The sequence below is a fragment of the Artibeus jamaicensis genome, unplaced genomic scaffold (assembly GCF_021234435.1).
Source record: "Artibeus jamaicensis isolate MK-2021 breed Jamaican fruit bat unplaced genomic scaffold, CSHL_Jam_final contig_3126, whole genome shotgun sequence".
Taxonomy (NCBI): domain Eukaryota; kingdom Metazoa; phylum Chordata; class Mammalia; order Chiroptera; family Phyllostomidae; genus Artibeus; species Artibeus jamaicensis.
Window position 1 is genome coordinate 18317501 of NW_026521723.1, and position 20802 is coordinate 18338302.

At 35.3% G+C, this 20802-nt stretch overlaps 1 protein-coding gene across 3 annotated transcripts in view; it reads left to right on the plus strand.

Annotated features, from left to right (window-relative positions):
- The window catches only part of STXBP5L (syntaxin binding protein 5L), a 348094-nt gene that overhangs the window by 268267 nt on the left and 59025 nt on the right, over nt 1-20802 (plus strand). For all 3 annotated transcript variants that reach the window (XM_053663152.1, XM_053663154.1, XM_053663153.1), the window contains exons 20-21: nt 341-406; nt 13185-13277. In XM_053663152.1, the coding sequence (XP_053519127.1) occupies nt 341-406; nt 13185-13277 (159 nt within the window). The remainder of the gene's footprint in view (nt 1-340; nt 407-13184; nt 13278-20802) is intronic.

Below are 20802 nucleotides of genomic sequence, written 5' to 3' on the forward strand. Positions count from 1 at the left end.
CAGAGGGATGGGAAGTAAAGGAATGGATGAAAAGGTGAAGGAAATATAGTCAATATTAGTGATCTGACTTTGCAGGGTTACAGATGGTTACTACACTTACTGTGGTGATCACATTGTAGGATATATAAATGGCAATCACTATGTCATACTCCTGAAACTAATATATCTTATGCTAACTATATTTTAACTTAAAAAGATTAACACAAATTGTAATAATATGAGCATAGGAAAATAGTTTTCACAGGTAAAAAAAACTTGTAAAACTTATAGGAATTAAGAAGTAAGAATTATCTACAAAGTGTTAGCAAACTTTATTCATTTTTTGTCATTTTATATTCAGGTCTAACTGAGTTGAATGACAGTCCAGTTCCCCTGGAACTTGAGCGCTGCAAGTCTCCCACTTCAGGTAAATAAGAGTGCTATTTTTCAGGCTCCTGATAACCCACTACCCTAATCTACTGCTTTATTTTCTGAATTCTTATCATGTAATTTTTTAATTTTAATAAAGGGGTAATTTCATTTTTGAAAGTTAACTATAAGCAAAACTTTTTTCAGTTTGATTCCAAAATCAGAAATATGTATTTTTAAATATTTTTGGTTTCTTAAAAATTAAAATCAGAGGTATGAGTGCAATGCTTTTAAAGACATTTTAAAGAAAGCTTATTCAGCAAGTATATTAATAATTTTAAGTAATTATTGGAAACTTTATACAGAAACTCTCTTTTTATAGCTAGAACTGAGTTAGTGGGAAATATGTGCCACAAGTGCAGTAGCATGTGATACTATCCCTTTGGATTGTAGTTTGGAGACATGTATATTCATTGATGAAAAAAACATGTAATGAAGTATGTTGGAAGTAAAACATCAGGATAAAGTATGAGGCCATTAAAATGTTTTTTTTAATGTGAATATAAAGATTTCTAGGAATAAATCTTTTAAATATGTAAAGAAAATGTTAACAGTACAAATTATTGAGTAGTAGCATTATATATGGTTTGCATATTTTTCTAATTTTTATTTATGTGTCTTTTCTATAATGAATGTATAGCAATGTGTGAATTTCAAAGCCCCTAAAATATTAGGTATATCTTTGATAAAGATATAAAAGAGCTGTAAATCTGTTTTCACAGACTATAAAATTTTTTAATTTAAATTATTTTAATTTCATGCAAATGCATAAACATTTAATGTCTTTTATATTTTTTATTAAATACTTTTTAATTTTATATATTTGTTGTTCAAGTACAGTTTTCTGTATTTTCTCCTCAGCTCTCCCCCCCCCCCGATTCCAATCATCCCCACCTCTCTCCCCCGTTTCCACCCCACCCCCTTGTTTTTGTCCATGTGTCCTTTGTAGTTGTTCCTACAAACGCTTCACCCTTTTCCCCAAATTATCTGCTCCCATCTCATCTTGCCTCTGGATACTGTTAGATTGTTCTTTTTTTTATTGTTTAATAAAATTTTTATTTAATATGAATCCTAACTAAATAAAAATTAAAATCCCCCTCTTCAATTCTAAGTAAATTAAATGAAATGGTCCTAAGGTTATTGCTATTTGCAGACCCTATCAAAGTATAGGGTACTGCGACACAATTTTTCTTTTCATTAGTTATTTCACTCTTCGTCTTCTATTGTGATTAGGCAATTAGATGTGAATGATTTTCTAATGGATTTGCTACAAGACATTAATGGAGGAAAAGTTTTTGATCTTAGCTCATTTCTTTTCCCTTTGAAGTATAAAATACTAACTTTCATATCCTTCTGTGAAATGATAAGATTTTAGGTGATAATATTGAGAGATAATATTAATTTTTTTATTTAACTGTTGTTCAAGTACAGTTTTCTGTCCTTTACTCCCATCCCAGCCCACCCCTCCCAGTGCTCCCCACCTCCCTCCCATTTCCATTCCCCTTAGTTTCTGTCCATGTGTCCTTTATACTTGTTTCTGTAAATCCTTCCCCATTTCTCCTGAAATTCCCTCCGCTCTCCTCTCTGGTAACTGCCAGCGTGTTCTCTATTTCAGTGTCTTGGGTTATATTTTGCTTGCTTGTTTGTTGTTGTTTAGGTTCCTTTAAAGGTGAGATCATACGATATTTGTCTTTCACCACCTGGCTTATTTCACTCAGCATAATGCTTTCCAGTTCCATTCATGCTGTTGCAAAGGGTAGGAGCTCCTTCTTTCTTTCTGCTACATAGAATTCCACTGTGTAAATGTACCATACATAGTTTTGGGTTCCATTCATTTACTGATGGGCACCTACGTTGCTTCCACATTTGACTATTGTAAATTGTGCTGCTATGAACATTGGGATGCATAGGTTCTTTTGGATTGGTGTTTCAGGGTTCTTAGGATATAATCCTAGCAGTGGAACTGCTGGGTCAAACTGCAGGTCCGTTTTTAGTTTTCTTAGAAAATTCCATACTGTTTTCCATAGTGGTTGTACCAGTCTGCAATCCCACCAACAGTGCACTAGGGTCTCCTTTTCTCCACAACCTCTCCAACACTTGTTGTTTGTTGCTTTGTTTATGATGGCCATTCTGACCTGTATAAAGTGGTATTTCATTGTGGTTTTAATTTACATCTCTCTGATAGCTAGCAATATTGAGCATCTTTTCATGTGTCTCTGGATCTTCTGTATGTCCTCCTTGGGGAAGTATCCGTTCAAGTCCTTTGCCCACTTCTTAATTGGGTTGCTTGTCTGCTTAGAGTGGAGTCATGTAAGTTCTTTGTATATTTTGGAGATTAAACCCTTGTCTGAGGTATCATTTGGCAAATATGTTTTCCCATACAGTTGGTTCTCTTTTTATTTTAATACTGTTTTCTTTAGCTGTGCAGAAGTTTTTTTTATTTTGATGAGATCCCCTTTGTTTATTCTTTCCTTTATGTACCTTGCTTTAGGGGACACATCAGTAAAAAGATTGCTGCATGAAATATCTGAGATTTTCCTGCCTATGTTCTCCTCTAGGACTTTAATGGTGTCATGGCTTATATTTAAATCTTTTTTCACCTTGAATTTATTTTTCTGTATGGTTTAAGTTGGTGCTCAAGTTTCATTTTTTTGCACGTAGCTGTCCAGTTCTCCCAACACCATTTGTTGAGGAGGATGGGTTTTACTCCATTTTATGTTGCTGCTCTCTTTGTAGAATATTAATTGACCATAGAGACTTGGGTTTATTTCTGTGCTCTCTCTTCTGTTCCACTGGTCCGTGTGCCTGTTTTTATGCCAGTACCAGACTGATTACAAGTTTGGTATTGGGTATTGTGATCCCTCCTACTTTGCTCTTCTTTCTCAAAATGGCAGGAACTGTTCAGGGTCATTTATGGCTCCATATAAATTTTTGAAGTGTTTGTTCTATGTCGGTGAAATATGCCATTGGTACTTTGGTATTGCATTAAATCTGTAAATTGCTTTGGGTAGTATGAACATTTTGATGATGTTAATTCTTCCAATCCATGAACACAGTATATGTTTCCATTTGTTTGTGTCTTCCTTGATTTCTTTCTTCAGTGTTGTGTAGTTTTCTGCATATAGGTCCTTTTACCTCCTTGGTTAGGTTTATTCCTAAGCACTTTATTTTTCTTGTTGCTATATCGAATGGGATTTTTTTCTTGATTTCTGCTTCTGCTGTTTCATTGTTGGTATACAAATATGCCTTTGATTTCTGAATATTGACTTTGTATCCTGCTGTTTTTTCAAATACATTTATTAGGTTGAACAGTTTTTGGGTGGAGTCTATAGGATTTTGTATGTACACTATTATATTATCTGCAAACAATCACAGTTTTGTTTCCTCCTTTCTGAGTCAGATGCCTTTTATTTCCTTTTCTTGTCTCACCACTGTGGCTAAAACTTCTAATACTACATTGAATAGATGTGGTGAAAGTGGACAGTCTTGTCTTGTTCCTGATCTTAATGGAAAGCTTTTAGTTTTTGCCCACTGAGTATGATGTTGGCTGTAGGTCTGTCACATATGGCCTTTATTATGTTGAGGAATGCTCCCTCTCTTCTCACTTTGCTGAGTGTTTTTATCATAAATGGGTGCTGTACCTTATCAAATGCTTTTTCTGCATCTATTGATATGATCATGTGATTTTTATCTTTGCTTTTATTTATATGATGTATTCCATTTACTGATTTGTGAATATTGAACCAGCCTTGCATCCCTGGGATGAATCCCACTTGGTCATGGTGTATGATCTTTTCAGTGTATTGTTGGATGCAGTTTGCCAATATTTTTTGAGGATTTTAGCATCTATGTTCATCAGCAATATTGGCCTGAAGTTTTCTTTCTTTGTTATGTCTTTATCTGGTTTGGGGATTAGAATGATGCTAGCCTCATAAAAAGAGTTTGGGAGTCTTCTATCATTTTGGATTTTTTTGGAATAGATTATGAAGGATAGGGGTTAGCTCTTCTTTAAATGCTCTAGAATTCTCCTGTGAAACCAGCTGGTCCAGGGCTTTTGTGTGTCAGGAGTTTTTTGATTACTGCTTCAATTTTGTCTGCTGTTATTGGTCTGTTCAGGCTTTTTGCTCCTTCTTCATTGAGTTTTGGAAGATTATATTTTTCTAGAAATTTGTTCATTTTACCTAGGTTTTCCAATATCTTGGCATACAGTTCTTCATAGTAGTTTCTTTCAATGCTTTGTATTTTTGTGGTGTCAGTTGTAATCTCTCCTCTTTCATTTCTGATTATGTTTATTTGGGTCCTCTCTGTTTTTTTCTTGATAAGCCTGCTTAAAGGCTTGTCAGTTTTGTTTATCTTTTTAAAAAACCAGCTCCTGAATTTGTCAATCCTTAGAATTGTGCTTTTAGTCTCTATGTCATTTAGTTCTGCTCTGATCTTGGTTATTTCCTTCCTTTTACTTGCTCTGGGCTGTCTTTGTTGTTGTTCCTGGAGTTCTTGTAGGCATAGTGTTAGGCTGTTTGTTTGAAATGTTTCTATCTTCTTTAGGTCAGCCTGTATCACTGTGAACTTCCCTCTCAGAACTGCCTTCACTGTGTCCCATAAGGTTGGGGTTGTTGTGAGTTCATTTTTATTTGTTTCCAGAAAGTTTTTGATATCTCCCCTAATTTCATTCTTGACCCATTCATTGTTTAATAGCATGCTATTCAATCTCCATGATTTTGAGTGTTTGGGTTTTTTTTTTTCTTGGGGTTGGTTTCTAGTTTCAGTCCCTTGTGGTCAGAGAAATGCTTGGTATGATTTCAGTTTTCTTGCATTTGTTGAGGCTTGTTTTGTGTCCTATCATGTGGTCTGTCTTTGAAAATGTTCATGTGGTCTGTCTTTGAAAATGTTCCATGTGCATTTGAAAAGAATGTGTATTCAGCTTCTTTGGAATGAAGGGCTCCAAATATATCAGTTAAGTCCATTTCGTCTAGGGCATTGTTCAATGACACCAAATATCTTTATTGATGTTTTGTTTGGAAGATCTGCTTATTTTTGACAATGGGGTGTTAAAATCCCCTACTATAATTATGTTCCTGTCATTATCTTTCTTGAAGTCCTCTAAGATTTTATTTATATATTTGGGTGCTCCTATGTTGGGTGTATATATATTTACAATGTTTATGTCTTCTTGGTGGATTCTTCCCTTGAGTATTATGAAGTGACCCTCCGGGTCTCTCTTTATGACCCTTTTTTTGAAATCTATTTAGTATGATATGAGTATTGCTACTCCGGCTTTTTTTCCTGGTTGTTTGCTTGGAAAATTTGTTTCCAGCCCTTCACTTTCAGTCTGTGTAGGTCTTTTGTCCTGAGGTGGGTCTCTTATAGGCAGCATATGCAGGGTCATGCTTTCTTATCCATTCAGCTATTCTATGTCTTTTGATTGGAGCATTTAATCCATTTATGTTTAAGGTTATTATTGATAGGTACTTATTCATTGCCATTTTTGTACCTGTATTCTTGTCTCTCTCTTTTCCTTCCTTTCCTTACAGCAGTTCCTTTTGCATCTCTTATGGAGCTGGTTTGGTGGAGGTGTATTCTTTTAGATTTCTTTTGTCTTGGAAGCTCTTTATTTGGCCTTCTATCTTGATTGAGAGCCTTGCTGGCTAAAGTAACTTTGGTTGCAGGCCTCTGGTTCTCATTACTTGGAATATTTCTTGCCATTCTCTTCTTCCTTGGAGTGATTCCATTGAAAAGTCAGCTGCTAACCTTATAGGGGCTCCCTTGTATGTTACTTTCTACTTCTCCCTTGATGCCTTTAAGATTCTCTCTTTGTCTTGGAATTTTGACATTTTAATGATGATGTGTCTTGAAGTGGGCCTTTTTGGGTTCCATTTGATTGGGACTCTCTGTGTTTCCTGATTTGTATGACTTTTTCTCTGATCAAATTAGGGAAGTTTTTCCTCATTACTTTTTCAAATAGGTTTTCTACTCTTGCTCCTCTTCTTCTCACTCTGGTATCCCTATTATACAGATAGTATTACATTTCATATTGTCTTGCATTTCTCTTAATCCCTCTTTATTCTTTCTGAGCTTCTTTTACTTTTCTTGCTCTTTCTGGGTGTTTTTTGGTACTTTGTTCTCCAATTCACTAATTTGATCTGTTTCATCGATCCTGCTTTTGATTCCTTCCACTGTGTTCTTCAGTTCAGAAATTGTATTCTTCATCTTCTCTTGGCCTTTGTTGATAGTTTCTATTTCCTTTTTCATGTTGATATGGTTTGCAGTCAGTCCATTGTAGTTTCTCTGTAGTTTCTGGTAGCTCACTGTGAGCTCATTGAAATTCCTGATAACCAGTGCTTTGAACTCAACAGCTGATAGTTGACTTGCCTCTATTTCATTTAGCACTCTTTTTTAGGCTTTTTCCTTTTCTTTCATTTGTGGATTGTTTGTTTGTCTTCCCATTGTTTGTGAGATTCTTCTTGTTAGCTTCAGTTTCTTAAATTGATCTGTTCTGGCTCCCTAGGTTAATGGTGTGAACTTCTATACAGAATTCCTGTGAGATTCAGTGTTGTAGTCTCCTTGATCTCCTCATCTCTCTGGTCTTGGGCTGTCCTTTAAGTTGGCTCTGTGTTTGTCTTTGGGTTTTGATTGTTTTGGGGGTTTTTCCTTGGTGGGTCCTTCCCACCAAGGGAAGGTTCACTCTGTTTACCACCTCTTGTGTTTTGTTGTGCTGGTGAGGGCAGGTTATGTTGAAGCTGGTTCTTTTGTGTGTACAAGGTTTTGAGAATTCTATTTTGCTCTTGTTCAGTTGTTTATACTGGGTAGTTTCTCCATTAGTTAGTTGTATTTTCAGATAGGTACTGGATTGAGGTTTGTGTGGTTTCCACTCCCTCCTTCACCTTCCTTTGTTGTTATCTGTTGGTGGTCCCTTTGTTTTTGAATTTCCTCTTCCAGTGGGTATCCTGGCATTCACTGCTTCCACCTATTCTTTTTTGTGATCAGTTGTAGGGGAAGGCAAAATGGTTTAAGACAGTAAGAGAGTATTCTATGATATTTACAATAGCAGCCAGTAAAGAAGAGATAGGAGATCCTTTGGCTATGTATAGTGTTAGCCATGATATTCCACCCAACTAGCCACTTTTTAGAAAGGATGGAAAGAAGATAAGACTCTTATTGGGGAGGGAAGGATTGTGAGTTGGATCTAGAAAGCAGTGAGGTTGTGGGAAGTCAAATTCTGGGGTAAGGTGAGAGTAAAGGATAGTAAATAGGTATAGTGTGTGAGAGAATAGAGTTGACTCTCACTACAGTAACAGAGTTCAGGAAACTGTGAAATGAGCTAAGGTCCAGGAGGGGTGTCTTGAAGTATTTACACTTGTATGGAACAGCTATTATTTACAATAATATTAGAGCAACAATCATATGACAGAATGTATGTGATCTGGATAACAAGAATAGGGGGTATAGAACCTTGAGTAGTGTGCTAAAGGAATACAAGTGTCGTAAAGGACAGTAAATTAGCAATACTCTGTGAAGGAGAGAACAGGGGACACCTGTCAAATGATACAATATAACCAGCCAAGGAAAGAAGACTATACAGAAAGAAGAGGAATACAAAAATACTATTAAAATAAAAGATGTAAAAATAATGAAAAAAATTAGTAATATAAATATGCAGTAACTTGGAGTTTCTCTGTAATAGCAAAGTGAAATTTGTCTCACTGTCTCAACTCTTAGGATGCCCCCCTGTTTGGGTCCAACTCCGGTCTTTTCATAGTTCCAGGTTTTTTTGTTTCACTTGTGGGTATTAAAAAAAGCAGGAGAAGGGAAGAAAAAGAGATAAAATTGGGAAGAAAGGAAGAAGAGATAACGAAAGAAGGAAAGAGAGAAAAAAGGTATTGAAAGAAAAACAATAATAAAAATTAAAAAAATAAAAGATTACTTAAAACAAAAGAAAACAAAAACCTCTTGATGGTTTCAAACTGGCCAAACCAGTTTTTCTGGTCTTGCTGGCTGTAGCAGGCTAAGGGGTGATTGGTGTGGCCTTTCTCTCTTCCTGATGTGCACTCAGCCAGTCTGTGCTCACTCTCCCTACAGCTAGTCTGGTGCCTCTCTTTGGCACCTCGGGTGTGGGATCCAGGTCTTAGAGGCTCTTTCCCCCGGGGTTACTGCTGTGGTCTGGGGTTTGGGGGTGTTTGCATTCACCTGCACGTGGGCACTCAGCCATGCTTCCTCGGTCCCTTCCCAGTACTGTGGGGTGTATAGGCCTTCTGTGCAACTTCGGGATTGCTGCCTGGGTGGCTGGTGAGTAGGCTGAGTGGCTGTTGTAGGTGAATTCCTCAAACAGTTTTAGTTTTTGAGAAATTCCTCCTACGTAAGCCTGCAGCTCCATACAGCCCTATTCTCCAGCTAGCCCGGTGACTATCCAAGGTCAGTGCCTGTTACTACATGACTCAACTCTCCCAAGCTGGTGACCACAGACACTGCGGGTGATCATGGCCCCTGTGTTTTTGCCTCTTTGTCCTTATTCCCCTCTATTCAACTTAAAGCAACTAGGTCTCTCCCTGTGCTGCTTAAACCTTATTTGGCTGTGGGGGAGGGAGCAGTTTACGTGGATCTCTCCCAAGGAGTCTGTAGTAGACCTGAGGCTGGGTCTGGGGCTTCAGCTGCCCTGGTCCCCTAGCTGGTCCCTGGGACTTTATTGTCTTGAAGCACTCTCCTTACCATCTGGTTTTTCAGTGTCTGGTACAATTTTTGGTCTCTTATCTTCATATGTGCTGGGGTACTGTTGGCTGTTTGCTCTGTTCCTCCATAGATCAGCTAGGTTTTTCTCCCATGTATAGTGGGAAGTGGAATCTGCTCCCTTCTACTCCGTCGCCATCTTTCTTCCTGTTAGTTTGTTCTTAATTTCGGTGTCTTGTATTATATTTTGCTTGCTTGTCTGTTTTGTTGATTAGATTCCAGTTAAAGGTGAGATCATATGGTATTTATCATTTGCCACGTAGCCTATTTCACTTAGCATAATGTTCTCCATTTCCATTCATGCTGTTGCAAAGGGTAGGAACTCCTTCTTTCCTTCTGCTGTGTAGAATTCAGTTGTGTAAATGTACCATAGTTTTTTGACCCATTCAATAATGCCTTTGTAAGGTAATAATTTCTCTCCTTTTCATTGAAGTTATCGACTTTTAGATATTTATTTAGACTTACGACATCTTCGATTTACTTCATCCCTTATTGTTTTCCTTTTCACATTCAAGTTCAGGTTTCATTTGGAACATGTTTTGTGTATGATGTGAGGAAGGAGTCAAGGTTCCTTCCATTTAGTTATCCAATTGATAAACACCATTTATGGGGAAACTATCATTTCTCCCACTGCACCAAAGTGAAATTTTGCCACAAATTAGTGTACTTCACTGTTTGTGTGTGTTTCTAGATGATGTTCCATTTCATTGGCATGTTCATCTGCCATTTATCCAATTCCACTCCATTTTACTTGCTGTAGCTTTATATTATTGTTGATAGTGTAGGTTCTCCAATTTTGTTTTTGTGGTTCATTTCCAAGAATGTTATAACTATTCTCAGCCTTTTGTGTCAAATTGTTCAGTTTGCACAGAAATATGCTTGGGTGGTGATTGCTGTTTCATTGGATCTGTAGATATATTGTGCAAAATTAACATATTCAATAATATTGAATTTTCCATTTGATATCTCTCCATTTATACATGTTTCCTCTACTCTCAGAAATATTTTAAATTATCTTTTTAGAGGTCATGCACATTTTTCACTGTATTTATTCCTTTATGTTCAATTTTTTGTGGGGGAGATAAATTCTAGAATTTTTAATCAATAAAATACTATAATGCAATAGAAAATAATTACAGGTAGTCCTATTATCATGGATAAATCCTTTTTAAAAGTATAAAACTCACCAAAACTCCCTTTTCTTATTGTTTGCAGCTAGAATATAAAATATAATTAATTCCTATGTTAAACTTGTATCTAGAAAACTTGATAAATTTATTTAATTCCAATAATTTATAAATTCCTTTGAATTACCTGTATATCCAATCATGCCCCTCTGTTAAAATATCACTTCTACTTCTTCTAAGGAAAGAAAATATTTAGGACCTCAGTACAAAGTTGAATAGATGTGTTAGCAGACCCTTTTCCTTATTCCCATTCTCAGAGATAAGTCTTTAAGTTTTTCATAATTATGGTAATTGCTGTAAGTTTCTAGTAAAATCCTGCTTTTAGCCATCTTGCCTATGATTTTTCTTTTTTTATTAATGTTAGTGCAGTTCCGGAAACACTATCACTTTTTTTTTGGCAGACTGAGAGAACGTGGCATACAATCAACTAGACTGCTTCAAAGCAGGAAGGTTTTGAATATATTTGTATTCTGTTATTTGCGACAGCGATGATTGACTGTGATAAAATTAATTTATTGCTTCAGTGGCTTATTAGAGACTGGTCTACTGGACCAGTCCTGTTCTTCTTTGGTAGCAATTTTTTAAGTATAAGTAATTATACTTGAGGAATAAGAGATTATTTTTTAACAGGTTTTTAATCTGTATATATTTGTTAAAATATGTAAAGTTTTTTTCTGGGGAAAGTGCTAACAGTTTAATTTATCTTAAGAATATTGGACAACTGTACTTGAACAACTAAGAAAGGAATATTGGGAATAATCAGTATTTGCTTATTTAATTCATTTCCTATGAAAAAGAAAAATGAGTAATTGTGTGTATTAAGGGGTCTTTTTAAACCCACAAAGGAGAATGTGTTTAATACTATTTCCAGCATACCATAGCAACATATATACATAAAACTACATTCTACAGTCTCTTGCTATTGTTACAGGAATTGCTATATTCAATCTAGATTTTTCAGGAAAGACATAGTTAAGATAAACGTAGACTTTTTAAGCCCAATCTCATAAAACTAAAATGTACTATGAAAAAAAGTAAATTTAATACTTTATCAATAGTTCATAAAACTCATGAAGCTAATTATTTCTAGAGGTAGAAAAGAATGAAAGTATACATAATTAAATTGTTTAGGTAACATATGAATGACAGAATCAATATACTATTAAGAGAAACTAGAAATTTATAATACATTCTAACTTTTGAAAAATTAAGAAAAGCAGCCATGCCACCTAACAAGTCAGTTCATTAGGTCTGGTGAATAATGGCAATTTTATGCTTGTATCTGGATATATCTCCCCTTTTTATGCACACAAAATACTTAAGAGCCAGTACTTTTCTTGCCCTTTTTTTTTTCTTTAGTGAAGTGATTCTGAAGCAAAATCACGTCAAGAGTTTGTTAAAACATAGATGGTTGTTTGCCAGAGCTAAATTTTAATTCAGTAAGTCTAGAGTGGAGCCTGAGATTTTGCCTTTATATCAAGTTCTCAGGTGATGCAAATCCTCTGGTTTCTGGACCACTTGAGAACCATGGTTCTGTGAAACTTTTAAAAATATTGTTTTCAGTAGTTACTTCATCTCTCAGTATCTATTTTAGGATCTCAGACACTCATCTCTTTAAAGTCTGCCAAAAACATTACAATATTGACACTGATATTGCTGAGCAAGAGAGTTTGGGAATTACAGAGGCTGGAGACCAGTAATCATTTTATAACTCTCATTTTCTACATGAATCTCAAACCCCCTTTTAGCCCAATAAACTACAAGTAAAATGGAGTGAAGTTTTGGACTATAAATACATCCTTTAGGATAATGAGAAAGGACAGAGTAGGATTTAGGAGCTGAAAGAATCCCAATGAACCAACAAGAATGCTCATGTTCTTAGCTTCTAGGATAATATAATCACTTAATATTTAATTATTCAACAACTATTCAACAAATAATTTTAAGTACCTACAATTAGGTAGATAAGATGCTATCCACTAAGAATAAGCTAGTGAACAAAATAAAAATACTCCATGCCAAATGCAACTGATAGTCTACCTACAGAAACCAACATTGAACTAATAAGTTCACAAATTGCTAATGTTTTTATCTTAAACCCTGTAACCCTTTTCTGCTTAGCAGGTAAGGTCACATGCAGTCTGTGTACTACATAATCATACTCCCAAGGGGGTGAGCAGCAGCTAACATTCAGTCCTAGTTCCTAGTGGCACAGAACTGCAATCCCCTAGGAAACAGCACCTTTTTCTTTGAACAAAGAGTTGAAAACTAACCAAGCCTTCAACTGTAGGGTTATGTCTGCTCACAGATATGCATTTTCTGCTTTGTTCTTGAAATTGTGCCTTTAACAGTCATTTCTCAGATGAATATCTTTTTCTAGACTGGCATGTTGCTACCTATATAGCCATCCATCCACAAATCTCACTATCCACAATATACAGTAAACTTACTATACTATGAAGTTCAACTGAGGGTGAGGGTGATAGAAATATTTATTTTTATTAAAAATATTTAGGCATCTTCAGTAAGCATATCTTTATTGAAATATCATAGAGGTAAATGTCACAAAATACTAGCAAGGAAGTAACCAGCTCTGTCTGTAAATCTGGGTTTCACCTGGGTCTTACAGCCTATTGTGCATGCTCTTCCTGTTTGATTCTGCATACCTAGAACCCCACTATATCCTTCAAAGAAGTTGTTTTCCCTCCAAACAGTGTTCTGTTGGGGCCATATCAAAATACACATATAAAGACATAAATTAATGACCCTTCTAAGTAGTTATCATGAAATTCGCTTCTAAGGTAAAAATTCTTGATTCACTTGGACTAAGAAATTACATGCCAATAGTTTTTTATTCCTTTTCTTTAGGACTTCCTACCAGAACTCCTGAGGCAGCACCAGGCTTTTATAGGAATGAAATACCAGCTGTGAGACAGAGGAATCAAGTACATCACTTGCCAGGTGAAAGTGAAAATCTGTTTTATAAACAAACAAGTTACTCATACCTCCACAACTTTCGAGACTTCACAATTTGTATCAAAAGCTTTATTTTTATTTGTTGTGCTGAAAACACAGGTCCCTCATAATGAATGAAGACAAATTTTCCTAAAGCAATGGTTAAAACCAGACACGCTGACTTCATTAGAAGGAAAGCAGAAATTCCTAAGGGTTTTGTGAACAATTTTGAAATGTTCCATAGAATTTTGATAGTGTTATTTTCCTGCTCTGTGCCTGAATTATTTTATCAGGCTGGTAAGAAAATATGGAGAGACCAACAGACAATTCAGGGAAAACTTAAGAGCCAAAAAGTAAAGTGGTTTTGTAAAAATTCTCCATAATTCTCCCTAATACAATTAAATATTTTCTGTGATCAGAAACAACTGTAACGATCATGGAAACTCCATAAAGAATGGCCTCAAAGGAGCAGTGTTCTCTCAAAAATAGTGAGCAGAAAGTATTAACGTCTTATAATCTAAATTTTATGCAGTCATTGAATATTTGATGAAGCTCATAGGGACCAAATCATAATCAAACACAAGTTATACAGCTTCCTTAGATTAGGAAACCGTTACAAAATGGTTATGACCCGATCTGCAACTTTAAAAAACTTGAATTATTGCCCTGGCTGGTGTGGCTCTCAGTTGGTTGGGCATCATTATACAAGGCAAAAGGTTGCCAGTTCAATTCCTGGTTAGGGCACATACCTGGGTTGTGGGTTCAGTCTCTAAGTTGGGCTGCATATGAAAGGCAACCCATCAATGTTTCTCTCTCACATCAGTATTTCTCTTTCTTCTGCTCTCTAGAAATAAATAAATAAAGTCTTTAAAAAACATGAATTAGAAATGGTCTAGACCCCAAATAAATTCAGCAACCAAGAAACCTAAAGATAATTGCAACCAACACTTTTCCAGACAGTAGTTCTTTTTCTTATGTACTACAACAACTCCATCATATGCCTTTCTCTGTCAAGAATTCCCACTTAGTTACATATGGTTGTAAAGCCTATGACTTTTTCCTGATTTTTGTTAATAAAATGAAAAACATGAGTTATAAAGAATAATCAAAATTAAAATTGTATGAAAATCCAAGCAGTGAAAACATGAGAAGCTGCTGAGTCATGAGCAGACAATATTTTAACTAGGAAATTCAAAAGAAGTTAAGAAATATACTTTTCATTAAACATCAGAAACACAGCTTAAGTTCCATTTAAGTTCCAGGAAAAACTGAATTTGAAAATAATTTTTGGTTTTTAAAGTTCATAAAAATGAACAAATTGTTACCACCTTTTGAATTTATTAAGCCTTGTTTGCTAAATATGGTAATCAACATTAGTATAGCACTTTAAAACAAACATGTATATTATTTAATCCTACAGCAACCCTGTGTCATTGGTATTATTCTCAGGAGAAATTATGGACAAGAAAAAAATTCTGTAATTTGTCCAAGGTTACCCTACTAGTAAATGCCTCCATAATTATTTAACAATTGTTCATATGATACCAATAGAAAGTCACCAATTCATTAACATTTAGATAGGAATAATACATATTTTAAGGTAGTAATAAAAGTAGAGTCAAAACATTAAACATTTTTATGCTGGAGAAAGTTCTAATAAAGATAGCGCTTAGCCTGGCTATATCTTAGCCACTTCCAAAGAATTTGAGAAGGGAAAATGGCAACAAACTTACAGTCATGAATGCCTTTCAGGATTCCACCTGGCATAATGACCCCAAAATGATTGTGTGCATGTGTGCATGTGTGTGTATAACTACACCTGTATACAAACCCAGTGTTGTTGTTTTTTTATCTTAATTTCTGGCATAGGGAAGATGACAAATGAAATTCATTACTATATTTCAACCAGCCAAGTCAATTTACAGATAAACTCTACAAACGTTTTACTCTAAACCACTTTTATTTTAACTGTGTTAGATACATTTATTTTACAGGAGCTATCTAGGCCACACAGATGGCATCTAAAGCAGGAAGACTGTGTTGCTTAGTGGAAAGGACATAGCTTTGGAATCAGAGAAATTTGACCTTACCCTGCCACTTTCTACCATTATAACTTTAGCCGTTTAACCTTAAACTGTGCTAGTGTCCAGAACATAGATTCTCAATAATCTATAGTAGTACTTATTATAAAAGGAGTAATGAACATCCATGTCCCACAGAGACTGAATTTGGTCTCTTTTACCATTTTAAATTTCCAAACATTAGTTATAGCTTATTCATAACAAAGTAGAAATCCTTCATGGAAACCAAACAATCAATCTAGTGGTTTCTAATAAAGAAACAACTAATAAGAAGCTTTATATTAGAAACTTTTGAACTCAGCTCTTTATATTATTTCTGTAGCCATATTCTGACTTATTTAAGGTTCATTCTGTTCCCAAAATTTTGATTCAAATGTGGAAACAAGGATCTGAATGAGACTTATTTGAAGACAATATAAAATTTCTGTTGAACCAGGATGCACCTGTCCATTGACTTTGAATTGAATTAACAGTCAGAAAAAGGGAATATGAATACACAGTTGATTGAATGAGATGATACAAACAAGATACATGAAGGTCCCCAGGCAAATGTTTTGTAATGCCTGAAGTTCTGTCGCTGTTAAGGGCTAAGATCAAAGATGGGGCTGAGCATATTACCTCATCCTGGCATAGCTATCATAAGTCACAAGATTATGCTGCCTCTTTACTGTAACAACCTGAGTTTGGGAGGCAGAAGAATCTAGAAGTGGAGATAAATAGTTCTGGAAAGGTTTTTAATCTGGTGCTATTGTAGCTTGGCCATGACCTGATCTTTAGGCTTGAGTTCATAGATAGATATTAATATGTTTTTTGCCATCAGTCAGTCCTTTCACTTATTGGCATCATCTTTGGTCTCTTAGGCTATCCTTCCTAAAAATTTCTAGGTAAGCCAGAAGATAATAGGTGTAATTAGGTAAGTGACTAACCCTATTTTTGGGGATGCTTTCCTTCACATTTTTTAAAACTCAGATTTATTGAGAAATATTTACATAGAATAAAATTCACCTTTTTAGTATACAGTTATGAATTATTTTTTCTGCTTTTAATTTTGTTTTTCTTTCTAAAAATGTATGGCACAACATGTTAAAGTAACAAGAAGAATTTTTTCTGATAATCTGCCCAGAATCTAACAGGACTGGGGCCATAAGAATCCAGCACTTGCCACAGCTCTATTCCCTACCTCACTGCTGGAGTGCCTGTGGCACAGCTTGTCGTGTTACTGTTGCAAGCCAAGACAGACAACTTTTCAAGGTGTGGAGGATTAAAGATACTATTCTGTGTGATGATGTACAACATGACAGAGATTTTTATAGAGAATAAGCCCATTATGAGTCAAGTGTGGGATGTCATCATTCTTAAAAAATATCATCGATTCTTAGGAAGTACTATCGTGCAGAACAAAGAAATAATAGTACTAGATACAATTAGAGGCCTTATCAAGTGTGCTGTGCTTAATCCTATGCACACTATTTTAAGTAGGGCATGTTGCTCAGATAAATCATTTTTTGGTATAGAATACCATAGAAAACAATCTTTTTTCCTCAGTTAAGTTTGATAATGAAAACAATAGCTAATATTGAATGGTTGTTATAAACCACACCATGCTAAGAACTTTACACATATTCCCTTAATTAATACTGGCAAGATTCCCATGAAGTAGGGAGCTATCATTATCTCCCTTTTATGGAGGAGGAGAAACATAGTTTTCTTGAGATTAAATAACTGCTAGTCCAGGGTCACCAGGCTGGCAAATACGTGAGTCATGATTTCAATCCATTTTACTTGTGTTCTTGATCATTGGGCTTCACTTAATCCAATATCAGGAAACCTGCCTTGGAGAAAAGCAATAGTTTTTGTGGAGCTTTACAGAGAGGACAAAAAGGCATCTAGCCTCTTCTAATAGGGGCATTACTATCATTGTAACTACCAACCTTCTATTTCTTATTAGAAAATGGAAGATCAAATACAAATATGATAAAAAATCTTAGTTATTAAAACAGTATCTGATAATAATGTATATCTAACTAATCATAATGATCTTATGCTCAGCAAAGTGATATCTATATCTGCATTTATAGCTAATATAACAACAAGGACAAAATGGCACATCTTGTATGGAAAACTTGAGATGCATCTTAGGAAGTACCTTTGGTGGAACAGCCCTGAATAAAAACCCCATAGGTTGCTTCATGTTCATAAAACTATAAAACACTTCTCCAAATGTGATCTGCTCGCCTCTTCACATCAGTATCATCTGCAACACTTTTTAAATACAAATTTTTGCTGATCTACTGAGAGTACCTGGAAGTGCCCCTTAGTCTCTTCAGGTACTTTAAGATCTGGCATGTGAGAGCAAGAATCAGTTACTCCTTATTGCTCCAGAGGTTAGAACTGAGACAAATTAGTAAATGATAATGTCAAGGAGTTTGAGCTCAAGAGAAAAGAAATCCTGTAGCAATTATAGCAAACCCTAAATTGATTTTTTAAAGAACACCTTTGAAGGTTTCTTTCTATTGTGGAACTATTTTAACAGGGTGTCAAGAATGTTGTAGGAAAATACTTGCATTGAAATGATATTTGACTAGATGATCTCTAAAATTCCTTCGAGCCAAGATTTCCATCTTTCTTTTCTGTCCAGTGTGCTAAGCCAGTGAGTAGAGAGAAGTCTGTATTTCCCTTTTTCTCCCCTTTGGCTGAGAATATGAAATGATAGCGCTGCGTATGCTTTAGCTTAGATAACAGTAAAAAGAAGAAATTCAGAGCTGCACTCACAGAGATATATTGCAAATGTTAATATGTATTGTTTTAATTCTATACATTTCTAAGACTACTTGCTTCTTACTCCCTTTTGTCCCATACATTTTCCAACCCAAATTTCTCAAACATTAATGTGTAACATATTACTCTATCACTTGAACACACTGTCTCAGTTTGCTTAGACCTCTTCAGAATAACCTTTCACCCCTGCCTTCTGGCTTTACTGTTTTTTCCCCAACATTCATTGAAGAACTATTTATTATATACCTACTCTACGCCAATACTTTGTTAGGTATTGAGAATACAATCCCTATCTTTGGAGAACTCTAAGTTTCAGGATGTTAAAGGATAGTGGACAGAGTGAAAAAAAACAAGTATAATAATATGTGTTAAGTATAACAGATATGTGCACAGGTGCTATGAACATTGAGATAATAGCACCAGATAAGCCTTAAGTTTGAGGCTGCCATCAGAGATGAAGTGATTTTTTTTTAGCTGTCTTAAAGGATGAGTAGTTTACTAGTTGAACAAGGAAAGAGGAGGGTCATTCTATTCATAAATAACAGAAGTTCTTTATTAACATTGTTATTAAAGAAGTTCCCTAATTAATCCTGTTATGGTAGAATGAGTGGCCTGAGGGGAAATAAAGACCAGGCCCTTGCCATTGTAATCTAACTAGAAGTTAATACAGGAGGCTAAAAGCAAAAGATTACCATGACCCAGTTGTCATGGTTCAATAAGGTTGCCAGGCACTCGGAACACCAAGATAGTGTAGGAGGTGGGAAAGCTCTTGAAAGTCTGTGTGTATCATCTCCAATAGCTGGGAAAAGGAGAACCTTGAGATTATGTATTCATCCCAAGGCCTGGAAGGGAGAAGTAGAGGGGGACTACAGTGCCCCCTAAAATAAGGATTGAGGTTAACAGATCTCCACCAATACCTGTGTTTGGGTAGTTACATCTCCCAGAGGAAGCTGGAACCACATTTACCCATCAATCAATATGTAACTTCTTCACCCCCACCCGCCAACTATATAAATCCTCAGAACAAAAAACTTTCCCTTTTGTCCCACCCATCTTCTAGCCACCTGGCCTCTGCTTTTGCTTTCCTATTATAACTTAGAATTAATAAACTTTACTTTCATGTTAATAGGCTCTCTGACCTGTAACTCTTTACTGCATTGGTGAAAAGAACCAAATTTCTGGGAGTTTCTCCCGTGACAATCCCACCATCTAATTATTCCCTTTCTCTCCCTGTTACACAACTGAGGATGGGTTTGTTTTCAGGTAGGAAGTAGTATATAGGAAGCCAAAAAGGTAAGTGGCAAAGTAGAGAGAGGAATCTCCACAAGTGGAGCAGATTTGAGAGCCAGTGTAAGGAGGAGTACAGGAGGTGAGTTTTCCATTTAAATAGTGGGGAGTATGGTCACTGTCCTGCTGTATGCATCTGGGCTTATTGACCAATGGGAAGGGACTGTTAGCCCTCTTTTTAAGAGCATCTTTGTAATCCATTTTTTAAATAATTAATACTATATAGATATGTTGAAGCACCCTATTTAAAAACAAAGTAGAAACAAAAGAAATTATAAAACATATCTTTAAATTATAAAGAATTACTTCATATTTTAAAAATTAAGTGAAATGTCTTGGCTGAGTAGTTCAGTTGGTTAGAGCATTGCCCTGATATGCCAAGGTTGCAGGTTCAATTCCTAGTCAGAGCACATACAAGAATCAACCAATGAATAGAACAACAAGTCGATCTCTCTCTCTAAAAACGAAAAAAGTTGTTTTAAATAGTAAGTGTCTCACTTCCTTAGTTCATCTGAATTATGGATCAATTTTTTAAATATCCCCCCTAACTGATTTTCCCTAATGCATTGCTCTATATGATAACATTCATTCCAGTTAAATATTTTTATGGGATGCCCAACTTTTATTAACATATAAATAATGAGTAATGTTTTCAGTAAATTGCCAGAGTTTTCTTGGTTTACGCAAACACTTTCTGGTAGCTTGATTTCTATAATGTAATTATTTTCAAATTTTGTATTTTCAAGATTTTATCTACTGAATTTAACATTATAGTGTTCAATAGAGAAGTCATTTCACCTGCCATAGGCATAGTAAAGTTTCCTTGACTACTTCATATCAATCTGTAATAGAATATTCTATTTAAAAAATTATTGACGAAGTTTATCCGTTTTTACCCTTATCATTATTTATGATATAACATAATACATTTATTGCAATGCTTCTTTACCTATTAGAGATCAGCTGGTTAGAGTGTCATTCTGATACACTAGTTACGGTTCAATTCCCAGTCAGGGCACAAACAAGAATCAACCAATGAATGCATAAATAAGTGGAACAACAAATCTATGTCTGTCTGTCTGTCTGTCTATCTGTCTCTCTCTCTCTCTCCCTCTGTCTAAAATCAGTAAAAAAAGAAAGAAAAAAGAAATAACTCCATACTACATATGAAAAAAAACATGCAAAGAAACACTTAAAATATTTACTGTAAGAACAATTACTTTTCTCATGTTTCTGTTTGCATATTAAATAATTACTACTCAGTGGCAATAAACTGACATTGAACAATATTTCTGCTCCATACATGCTCACTCAATATAATGTTTATCAGGATTTTAATAATTATACTGTAAGACATACTGTTTCCCCACATTCCTCTTTAATTT